Consider the following 12,539-nt stretch of genomic DNA (forward strand, 5'->3'; position numbering starts at 1 on the left):
CCTCCACACACAGGAAATATTCATAGCACTGACTCCTGGTTTTGAAGTCTCATTAAAAAAAAAAGTGTAAATTAAAATTCAGACAAATAAATTTAATTTGCTAAAATAATATAAAAAAATGTAAAAGTCGCATAAAAGTAATGCAAATAATGAAAGCTAGTTAAAAGATAAAGTGAAAAAATGTTTTTAGCTGTTTTATTTTTAAAATCAGAGATAGATGGAGCCTGATGAATATTTAATGGTAATGTGTTCCAGATCTTTAATGCATGATTTAGTGCAAATTAATTAAGATAAAAAGAAAAAAGTCCATATGACTATAGCTGACTATTTTTTGGCTATGTTCGAAATAATTTTTTTTTTATTGTTTTGTAACATCTAAAACCTTAAATGTTGCAAGCAGTAATGTTTTGTCCCATTTCACTCCGTCTATGATTCCTGTTAATTTCAGTTGCTTTTACTGATTTTTAAAACATCATTAATTAATTAGAATTTGCATGCAGTTATTGAGTAATATAAGCATCTAAAAATCTGGATATGTTTTATAATTTTTGCATGAAAAGGTTAAAATCTTATAGTAGAAACATTCCTGCTGAAATCTCCAGGTGCTTTTTTTAGTGAAGACTTTTTTTTTTTTTTAATCCCAGAATTAACCCACATTTCGTCTGTGGAAGTCACGCAACTAGCTGCTTGTTGTTTTCAAAGATGTGGAGTTACACTGTAAAACTGCAAAACCTCCAGATAATAAATCACTTTTCTTATTACTAGCATTCTGAAATATTTATAGGTGCTGATTGCTATCATCAGTTGTATGTTACTGTGAGCACAATAGCAGATTAGCAGATTCCTGTTAATAATGGAGGAAAGTTGAATCTGAGGATGATATGGAGACAGTGAAGATGTACAGTGATACATTATCACTAAGAGGGGGAGCTGTTTTACAATATTGCCTGGTTTTAATCACATTAATCTGGTTTTAATCGCACATTATAATCGCTGAAAAGCAGATGAACAATTAGTGAGATGCAAATGATGTAAGTGGGAAAAAACTTTTTTCAAAAATTTTTTCAGAACCTTGCATTTAATTCTTAGAAAGTCTGATGAATGCAGGACTTTTGTTTGACATTTCTGGCCTGATAAGTGAAAGTCAAAACTGTTACTAAGCTCTTAATAGAAATAATATTCATTAGGTCATTAATATTAATATTCATTAATCATATAAGGGGGCATGGTCAGCATCAAACCGGAAGTAGGCAGTAGGGAAAGAATGACATAAGCTATAACACATGACATATTTGTTAAATTGTCATCACTAATATTCCACATATTTATGATGCATATACTGTATACATGAGATGTACTACTGTAACAAAATAAGCATAAAGTTGGTTCAGATGTTTCTAATTTGATCATTTTCACAATGTCCCAAATGACCCAACATGGTTCAGGATAACTGGGACAATGAAGGTATAAGGTGGATGCACAATATGGATAAACACTCCACAGCTATGCAATCATGGATTTATGCATTAAACTGTGTTTTTATGAAACATTTAAATAATCAGGGGAATAAGGTAGACTGAATGTTAGAATGTTAATCAGGCCTACTACTAAATAAAAAGAAACATTTATTTTTATAGTTTATTTATATATATATATATATATATATATATATATATATATATATATATATATATATATATATATATATATAACTTAAAAATAAAACTATAAAAATAAATGTTTATTTTTATTTATTATTTATTATTTAAATAAAAAAATATTTCTACTGTGATCTGTCCATTCTGAATTTTTAAAATTATAAATTATATATTTATATAATTCATATAATTATATAATTATATAATGTTACTCGGGCCAGTATATTCATATGTAATCAATGTTACTGAGTATAATATAAGAACACGCTGATGATTCTGAGAATTTTTTTCATGTCCTGTTAACGAAATGTGATTTATTCATGCCATAAATAAGTACAAGGGTGAGTCAAATGAAAACCTTAAAAGTGCAATATAAATTAAAATTGAAACAAAATTTTTTGTAGAGGAATCCAGACACCCATTAAGTGCTGGAACACTTTCATCGAACAAAATAGAGATTATGTAGAAAAATTATACACTTTTGTGACACCTATTTGCAATAAACAAAGCAAAATAAAAAAAAAAATTAAGGTTTTCGTTTGACTTATCCTCATATGCCACACATGTGTAGCTGTGACATAATGCTAAGCCATACTTCTTCAAAATATGACAGAAACATTTTTCCTTCATACGTAGATACTCAACACCATGAGGATTTCAGAAATGTATCGTGTGTTGGGGATTTTGTTTTATTAATGGCAAGAAAGCTTTAGACAATTTGTAAGTTAAAAAATGATATGTCCCATGCTGCAAAGTCACTGAGATCACATTTCCCCCATTCTGATGTTTGATGTGAACATTAACTGAAGCTCTTGCCCTGTATGCCCTTTTATGCATTGCTGGTGACTCGTGATTGGCTGATTAGATAACTGCACGAATGAGCAGGTGCAAATGTGTTCCGAATAAAGTGGTTGGTGAGTGTAAATTTGAAGTAGAATTAATGTGTAGGCCTTGCTGAGCTTTACATGTAGATTATGGTACATTATATTTTTGCTCTATATCCTGCTATATCCTTATAACACTTAGGACAAGACAGTATCTGGTGTAGTGTATTGTTTTGTTCTACCACCAGTTTAGCAGGCTTCTTTCCTCACTAGCTGATGGATCTGCATTGTATTATTATATTTAACACTGCCTCCACACTCCTTATATAATATCTTTACTTTATTACCACTTTTATGTGCACTGCACTGGATTATGAATCTCTCAGGCTGTAAGAACATTCTGAGTTACTTCTTGGGTAATCACTGAAGCCGGGTCTTTTGTGGTCGTTTCCCTGGATAGCTTGTGCACAAAGGACACCATTGTTCCTGTTTAAATGAGAAAACCGTGATGTTGTCCATGTGCCCTCTCAGGCTGAAAACGAACCAGGCCTGAGAAAGCCTCGGGTCAACTGCTCAACCAGGGTTATGAAACTGAATGATTTATGTAACTTTGCCTTTACTCGACAGGACAAAAGTGGAATCTAGCACATTAGGAAATGTTAGTAGTAAAGGCTGCATTTATATTGTGGGCTTTGTTGCACAGTTCCCATATTTTGACATAGATCTGATTTACTTTTGTCCTACCTGTTTACATATACATATAGATAAATCCTGAGCCATATCTGACTTCCATGTCTACATCATTCCCACAGCAAAATGTGCTTTTTTTTACCAGTAGCATCACCATGATTGTACAGAAGAACTGATTCTGTTTTTACACTGAGATTATTGTGGCCTTTCTTAAGGCCTTTAATTTTACGTTAGCATTGAAGCCATGACCAACAGCATCCTCTCTCTGTTATGTCACAAGAAATGTCCTCATAGATGTCCCGTGTTAGTTAGTTGGTTAGATTTATTGTCCACAAAGTGGAAATCTGTCTTTGGCTTCACCATACAGTATGGACAAGGACATCAACACAACAACCTAAAAAACAGCAAAGCAAAAGTGCAAAAAAATTTTTTTACTTATCCTGCAGCTTTTGAGATGGTTGTATCCTCCTACAGATTGATAAGACAATTTATTTAATCTGGACCCCAGTGAGTGCCAAATGATGAATTTCATCCACATAACATTGGTAATAACTTCAGAATTATCAGGAATAATAGATGTGAGTGTTTAGATTTGAGTCAAATGACCAATTATTAGAACCTCATTCAAATGTGGCCCGTATCAGATGTGAAAGAGTCTAGTCCAAGCTGTTTGCACATATGCATTTGTGTCAAAAGTTAGCAAAAGAATCATAATTGGTTGGCAATGTAAATGCAGCAATGGAAGGATTACACATTTGCTAAGGCTACTCTTTGAAAGGCTGTGTTTCAGTCTCTTGTTTCCCCCAGCGCCATTGTATCTAGGTCGCTCTCTGTCTCAGCTTGCAATCATGCTAATGCGGTGTGTGGTAGGCAGGATTACTGAGCCTCACGACTACCTGATTAAGCAGTGAGCTCACCAAGATGAAGGAAAACAATTGCACATATTTATGATTGAAATATGCATGTGATGTACTACTGTAACAATATAAGCATAAAATTAGTTCATATTATGTTCAGATGTTTCTAATTTGATCATTTTCACAATGTCCCAAATGACCCAACATGGCTCAGGATAAATTGGGACAGTGAAGGTATAAGGTGGATGCATTAAACACTCCACAGCTATGCATTCATGGATTTGATGTGCATTAAATGGTGTTTTTATGAAGCATTTTAATAATCAGGGGAATAAGGTAGACTGAGAAATATAGAATGTTAATCAGGCCTACTACTGAGTATGCATATATATTTTTTAAATCCTGTGTTATGCTGCTACTGCAAGAAATTAAATGAAAACCTGATGAAACAGTGAGCTCGCCAAGATGAGAGAAAACAAGCCAGACAGAGAAGTGCCCGTGCTGCCTGCCAAAATGAAAATCTCCCCTGCTTTAGACGACACAGCTTTCAGACTGGCTGCGATTACGTAAAACAAATTCACTTGTTTTCATTTCTTTGGGCTTAAACTCTGGAAAGGCATCTTAACAGATTAGTATTCTGTGTTATAAGCTGTATGGGAATTCCAGTTCTCCTCAGCTTACTACATAGTTGAATTAACTCTTACATAGTCAATTAGCAAAGACTGTTGGCTTCTGGATTCTGATTGGTCAAAAGATGTTGATTAATTTTCTCTAACAGCAGCTCTGACAGGAGTGCAGGTTTATATTAATGCGTTCGTTCTAATACGTTATTGTTTCCATAGTAACAGTGTCCCCAGGGACTGGTGAATGCTCCACATAAATGGATTTTAAAACCATGTGTAATTGTTGATATGGAAGGAGTCACCAGTGTCAGTGCTTTGTAACAATCAGAGGTAACTTTATGTTTTCCAACATCTTCAGGACAGAAGAGTTTACATTTTGCAGTTTCTCTGTAACTTTTTTTTTGTCTTTTTAACTTCAAGAAAGAGAAAAATGAGAGGCTGGACAGCAAACGAATGTTCATAGATACTATAAAGTAAGTGAGAATAGGAACTAACTTGTTTCCTGGATGTTCCACAGCATTAAATGTAACTATAAATGAATTTCAAAAATGACGTTGTTATTTAATTTTAAAAAAAGTTAATGTTGCTAAACTGCCATGATATAAGTGGAATAAAACACTTCAGAATGTGCGGAAAACTTCGGAATGGTAACAGTAACTCTACTTCATCTCAACACCTCTTCGCTGATTATTTTCCTATAACAGCACTTCCCAAAGTGTATTTGTGCCTATGTATGATGCTACGTTAATAACAATTGTAGCTCCACCTTGCAGCTGAATCACTGAATGATCTGGAAGTCTTTTTGAGGTGAGTGTGAGATGATTTCAACATGCAGTTTGCACACTGATAAATGAAAACCTTTCTTACATTAGCTACATTACATTCGCTATCTCCAGTGCAAATATAAAGACACTAAAACTGTCTCCTACGCTGATCTATTACATTTGGGACAAACTATCACTCTGACATTTTCAGTGCTGAACTAAATCCTTCACTGTGTCCAGTTTTGTCCAGGACTTATATAAACACTGTAGGTGTTATGTGAACATGGGGGACGTACTGTAGCTGTGTTTGTTGCTGACTTGGCAGAAGTTCAGGTGTGAGTCAACAGCACCCAGAATAGTTCGCTCCATAGTCGTCAAGGGCACTTAATTGATCAAAGAGCTGCACTAGAGAGAGAGAGAGAGAGAGAGAGAGAGAGAGAGAGAGAGAGAGAGAGAGTCTAAGACGGCTTGTGTGTATGCGCATGTGTGAATGAGGGGGTGTGTTATCGTTGTTGTCCTCCACTGAGTCAGAAACACTCAGACAGCTGATGGTAAAACATCAACTCCAAGCAGAGAGAAACAGAAAAAAAGAAAACAGACAGAAAGAAAGAAATCAAGTACAACTTGCAAGAGAATTCAGGTATGACATTTTTACAATAATATTCCTTTATTTACCCCACTTTTATGCTAACATCCCTTTATTTACCCTACTTTTACCCTAACGTCCCATTATTTACCCCACTTTTACCCTAACGTCCCTTTATTTACCGCACTTTTACCCTGACATGGCCAGTAACTTAACATATCCTCAGTGGCTAGTGTCTTAACGTATCCTTATTGAATAGTGAATTAATGCTTCCTTATTGGACAGTGACTTAATGTGTCATCATCGGCCAGTGACTTAATGCATCATCATTGGCCAGTGATTTAATGCATCATCATTGGCCAGTGACTTAATGCGTCATCATTGGCCAGTGACTTAATGCTCCTCGTTGGCCAATGACTTAATGCATCATCATTGGCCAGTGACTTAATGCTCCTCATTGGCCAATGACTTAATGCTCCTCATTGGCGAGTGACTTAATGTGTCATCATTGGCCAATGTCTTACCACTAACACTGTTCTCCAAGGTAACACAGCAGGTCCATCTTGACTTCCTTCCTCTTGGTGAAATGGCCATTTCCTCAGCATTTGTCTTTGCCTATTGGGCAAGTTTTCTGGTTGCATTTGGTTGGTGCAGAGATGGGGTGTGTCTTCAGGATGGACGTCACAAATCCATGCCCAGTCCAGAGCCCAATCTTAAAGAATGCTCATTGTACATGGAGAGTGAGTAAATGGATGTTTTTAAGCTAGCAATGGTGTGTAAGTATTAATTTTATATTCACAGCTGGTTTATTTAAAATGTTAATGACTATATTTTTCACAGATGCTTGCTGCTCGGAGCAGGACATTGGAGACCTTACTGCTTCTACTGCCAGTGTATCATGGGACAAGTGTGGCTCTCTCAGTCCAGTGTAAGTGTAACTGCTGTGCTAATATTCAGCATCCTCACTGGTGGTCCCTGTCCATTGATGGGCAACAGATGGGCTACACTCAGTAATTGTAATTCTAAATATCTCTCTCTCTCTATTTCTATAGGTGTGAGGAGTTTCTGAAGAGAGTCATCTGTTTTTACCGCTGTTCTCCTGATGCCACATACTGGCCACACCCTCAGCACGGCTCTTCCATCAGGGCCGTGCCTCTGTGCCACAGCTTCTGCAGAGACTGGTGAGGCCACACCCACCTAATTAGCATAACATTCTGAAAACTAAATCAGTAGTGTGATGGGGTAGCTCAGTGGTTATAGTGTGCGACTACTAATCAAAATGTTATGAGTACAAATCCCAGCACTGCCAAGCTGCCCCTACGGGGCCCTTGAGCAAGGTCCTTAACCTTCAGCTGCTCAGTTGTAAAGTCCTTTCACTTCTCTAAGTTGCTCTGGACAAGGGCACCTGCTAAATGTAAATGAAAAGCAATTGGCCAACTACTACAATCTTTATTAATTAAAAAACAACATGCCATACTTTTTATCCATTCGTAGTTAGATTTTCTGTTATTGAACATGCATGAAACATGTTCGTTCCTGTTATCATTTATTTTATAGCAGCTTAATCAGTTGTTCTCTCATCGGCCTCTCTTTTTCTTCTATCTTGAGCATAATAAGTCAAAAAAAATCTCAGCTTGTCATGCTACCAAGAAACCACAAAGCATAAAATCTTCTGTCTGTGAAGATGTCAGAAAACTTTAAGATACAGCCACAAGTGCTGACATTGGAGAGTCCATCCATAAATGTTAAAAATGTCTCCTTTAACAATTTTATCCATTTATTATTAGCCTTATAGTAATGTCTTGAGCAGCACACTTTTGCCTTTAAGTTACTAATGTAATCATCTGTGTTGCTCTGTCTCTGTGTCAGGTATGAAGTTTGTAAATCAGACCTCACATGTGCTCGAGACTGGACCAGTGACCCCAGAGGGCTAAACTGCACCAGCAGCTGCATACCCTATCAACAGGTACCCAACACTCACCTGTTCACCGCTGAATAAATGCTGTGGAATGAAATCATACTGGATTCAGATGGATAGGGATGGACAGGGGATGGATGGATGGAGGGAGGGAGAGATAAGGGGTGTTTTCTCATTCTGAGTGTGTAGTATGACACATGTGACCTATTCATTACTGCCTGTGGGGAATTAGAAAAGTCATCAGCATTTGTCAGTTCATATGGGACAGAAATACTGTCAGCCTGATAAATATTGACACCCTTCATGGAAATTACCAAAACTGACTTTTAAGATGTATGCACATGGATGTCCTTTTTGTGTGTATGCGAAATGACTGTCATGTTTTGACAACCACTATTACATCACAAATGATTTCAAACACTCACTGGTTTTGCCTCAGAACTAGTGAACCAGTGAACTACACTGAAGTTTTACTATATCTGGATGGAGGGATTGATTGGATGGATGGTTGAATTTAGCTGGATCATGGATGGATGGATGTATGGATTGGTTAATAGTTGGATGGATGTTTAGATTATAAAACGTAATCCTATTCCAAAGTTTATACAGTCATTATTCTTTCATGCACACACACACACACACACACACACACAGTACATTTCAGTGAGCCTATGGGTTTGATGCGCATTACAGAAATAGACATTGTAGGCACAGTGAGAAATGTACACTGACAGCCACATGTGAACACACACACACACACACACACACACACACGCACACTCAAACAGCGCTGTCTTTAAAGACAAAAAAACCCTGTCAAATCAGTTTTTGTGCTTCCAACATAATGTTAAAAACCCAGAGTGAGATGATGATGATCTTAATGCTTTAGTGTCCTGAAAGTGTAATATCAAACCCAGTGTTGTCTCTGAAACACAGATTGCTTGTTAATCTACTTATTTATTTATTAAGCAAACACTTTTCTCTGTTTGCCTGACAGCATGAAATATCTCCCCGTGTGGAGCATGACATACAATCTTCAACCTGCAAAATGGAAAACAATCAAAGCTGCGCTTCATCATGAACATCACTTAATCCACCATTACACTCAGATTACTTAATCGTCCTCCATTTCCCTAATATCTGCCTAAAGCAAACATTTAGCCTTATAAGGCTATAGACTACATAACTGTAGTCATTCACGGTCTGTGCTGTGATGGCTTGTGTGTGTAATTACTGTAGTTACTTGTTTATCTTTCACATTAGTTCATTGTTCTTCTCTAAACTTGTTTTTTACTAAAACGCAAATGCAATATTTTTAAAAGAATCTTTAAAAATCTTTTCCCCATAGGTATGAGAATTCTGAAAATCACACTTATCAAAGTCAGGTTTATTTAGAAATTCCCTTTGGTTAATGGTTTTTGTTCTTTTGGTTTTAGGAGCTAATGTGCCCATTATCCCTTGTGTTTGAGATCTCTGAATTTTTTTCTTCTATTAAACTCCATTGTAACTGTGCTAGCAATATCACTGTCCCCCTGTGACATCAGCTTGGCACACACTCGCTAACTTCTCTCGGAAATTTTTAAACAAATACTAACCAACGAATTAGCAACAGAAACTCTAAACACATCACAAATATTTCAATATAAACATATTGAATGTGTTTCATTGTGGAGGAGCTTCCTTTTATTGTGTCTATTATGATACAGTTGAAGTATATGCTAATTAATTAATTTATTTATTTGGTGTTACTACAGTTCACAGTATCGCTCCCTGATGAACACTAAGCCAAACACTGAGAGCTCATGACCTGACTTGACTCGATGCTACCTAGAACCTAAAAGTCTAACATGGAGAATTAAAAGTATTCATGCTCAATAGTTTGTATAACAAGGCTTTAATAAACTGTTTAGGGCACATTATGACAACGAATAATGCAATTATTAGTTATTTTCATGTAACAGATCTACAGTTATGTATCATTAAAAGTATTTATGAAGAAAGATTTGATACCTTAATCAGCTCCTTATGTGTTCCTTTAAATAATATGTTACACCTTTAATGTCTTTTGAAGACTGTATTTTTTCCTGGATTGAATACAAAACTGCTTGATGTGTGTGTGTGATGTGCAGATGTACCAGCATGGCCGAGACCTCTGCGAGAGCCTCTGGGGCGACGCTTTCATAATGGTGGAGGATGAAACCATGGAGGTCAAAGGTCATGGCTGTGGATGTTTGACCCTCAGCGCCTCAGACAGAGAGGTCATAGCTGCTCTGAGAATGCAGAAGGATGAACCAGATGAGCTGGACACCACCAAACTCCATGGAAACCCCCTCTGCTCTCACACTGCAGCCGCGGCGCCCCAGCAGGGGCAGAAGAGCCACGACAATTCGGTGTTACACAAACGCTCGGCTCCCCCCGTACATGACTCGGAGGGCAGCGGCAGCGGCTTCTAAGCTCCCAATTCTAGAAGCTTGGAATAATCTAAATCGTGACACATTCTAGAATGTTCTGAACAATCTAGTGTCATTTTAAAAGCTGAGTTCTGGAAGCCTCATTCTAGAATGTCTAGATTATTCTAGAACAGTTGCCTGTTACTTCACATCCCTGTGTTTTAGGTCGTGTTTGCAGGTTCCTCCTAAATTTTCTCACGGGTAGCGTCATTATAAGAACACTGCAAATACAGTCAGGTACCAATATCTGAATCCATTACCAAGCATTTCATTTAAAAGGTAGTTCATGTTATTCTTGGTCTCTTAATGACTAACACATCATATCTACTAAGTTAGCAGTCCACTTCCTGTAATTTCTTTTGCATCCTGAAGCTGCAGTCAGACCTAAAGTGTGAGCATCAAGAAAACAATTCACATCTTCACACCATCTACATGAACTTATATCAGGATATACACTATATGGCCAAAAGTATGTGCACCCCTGACCATCACAGCTATATGTGGTTCTTCCCCAAACTGTTGCCACGAAGTTGGAAGCACACAATTGCATAGGATGTCTTTGTGTGCTGTAGCATTACAGTTTCCCTTCACTGGAACTAAGAGGTCTAGTCAAAATCCGTTCCAGCATGACAATGCCCCTGTGCACAAAGCGAGCTCCATGAAGACATGGTGTGTGAAGGTTGGAGTGGAAGAACTCGAGTGTCCTGCACAGAGCCCTGACCTCAACCCCACTGAACACCTTTGGGATGAACTGGAACACCGACTGAACCCCAGACCTCCTCGACATCCCAACATCAGCGCCTGATCTCACTAATGCTCTTGTAGCTGATTCCCCATAGCCATGCTCCAAAATCGAGTGGAAAACCTAACCAGAAGAGTGGAGCTTATTATAACATCTGGAATGAGATGTTCAGCAAGCACATATGGGTGTGATGGTCAGGGGTGCATAAACCTTTGCCCATATAGTGTATTTATATTACACATAAGTACAATTTACATAATATGATATGTAAAATTATATTGTGTATTTTGATAAACAGTTTCTTGTTCTCAAGGTCAAGTTTTGAAGGTTGGCAACTCTAGGAAGTAGTAATTGGCAAGGGCACAGTCAAATGTTATTGAAACACAGCTATGATATAATGTTCTTGAGACAAGATTATGATTGTGTATCATTTCCAATGAAACTCATCTCATCCTACTGTCTCCATGAAGATGCCAAAACCAGGCACATGACCAAATTATATAGATTAAATAAAGTTTTACTCAGCATTTTTATTTACAAAATAGAATAAAAATGTCAGTGTACACAATGTCTTTCATTATTTTATTTAAATAATTTACATTTCCACTTAACATGATGATTATTGCCACGTAGATTTCAGTGCTTGAGAAAATGTTCTGACAGAAAGCCTGTCCTCATCATCCATCTCGATTTACTTGTAATTTTGTTATTAACATAGTTCATATTAACTTTACATAGCATAGCAAAGAGCAAAACATAGCTATAGAAGATGCTGAACATCTAAACATCTAGTTTAGACTTGTGACATAACATTCACATTTGTAAAGTAACTTCAGTTGTAGCAAGAATGTGACACTAGGTGGCAGTTTTGGATTACATTTTTTTTTAAAAAACGGCCTAACCATGGTCTCAGGCCACACACACAAACACACACACACACACACACACACACACAAATACGTACAACAACACAAATTTTATTGCTCCACTGATTAAAAACCTCACTGTTATTTACAACTACTAGATAAGCTGGTTCACTTTGTATCGTTAAGGCTCTGGGTTCAAGTGCATGAGCATGATCCCTGATGCTAAACTAGAGGGGAATCGCCTTGTAACTACAGTGTAAAAACAATGAAGGAAATTTCAAACATCAAAAACACTTCTTGGCTTATGCCAAACTACACTTGGCGTAGGAGGTACACTGAGTTCATTCTTTCGCAGAATGGCTCCTTTAAACCATTTAAGGGAAAGTTTAGGGGCAATTAAGCTTTGACGTTAGCTTTCCTCCATCTTAAGAGCTGTTGTCTTTGACCTTTATGTTTGCGTCTGCATTAGCATATACTGTGGTTTAGGTGAACTTGTATTAATCAGCTGTGGACAAATCATGAAGTCATTAGGTAGCAAGAGTGAAAGCACTAGTGTGCTCT

General features: G+C 37.0%; 1 protein-coding gene across 1 annotated transcript; it reads left to right on the forward strand.

The window, feature by feature from the left end:
- Positions 1 to 5,869: 5,869 nt before the first annotated feature.
- On the forward strand, positions 5,870 to 11,655 carry rtbdn (retbindin). Its single transcript, XM_026927601.3, has 6 exons — positions 5,870 to 6,056; positions 6,547 to 6,742; positions 6,843 to 6,930; positions 7,055 to 7,183; positions 7,872 to 7,968; positions 10,050 to 11,655. The coding sequence occupies exons 2-6, from the start codon at positions 6,589 to 6,591 to the stop codon at positions 10,371 to 10,373; spliced, it is 792 nt and encodes a 263-aa protein (XP_026783402.2). The 5' UTR covers positions 5,870 to 6,056; positions 6,547 to 6,588; the 3' UTR covers positions 10,374 to 11,655.
- Positions 11,656 to 12,539: the final 884 nt, after the last annotated feature.

Source organism: Pangasianodon hypophthalmus, chromosome 29 (assembly GCF_027358585.1).
Source record: "Pangasianodon hypophthalmus isolate fPanHyp1 chromosome 29, fPanHyp1.pri, whole genome shotgun sequence".
Lineage (NCBI taxonomy): Eukaryota > Metazoa > Chordata > Actinopteri > Siluriformes > Pangasiidae > Pangasianodon > Pangasianodon hypophthalmus.

Bases quoted from the DNA above. Each gene is read 5' to 3' on its own strand.
- rtbdn (XM_026927601.3), top strand. From the start codon at position 6,589: ATGGCCATTTCCTCAGCATTTGTCTTTGCCTATTGGGCAAGTTTTCTG. The intron at 7,184-7,871 runs GTGAGGCCACAC...TCTCTGTGTCAG, and splicing joins CACAGCTTCTGCAGAGACTG to GTATGAAGTTTGTAAATCAG. The intron at 7,969-10,049 runs GTACCCAACACT...TGTGATGTGCAG, and splicing joins GCTGCATACCCTATCAACAG to ATGTACCAGCATGGCCGAGA.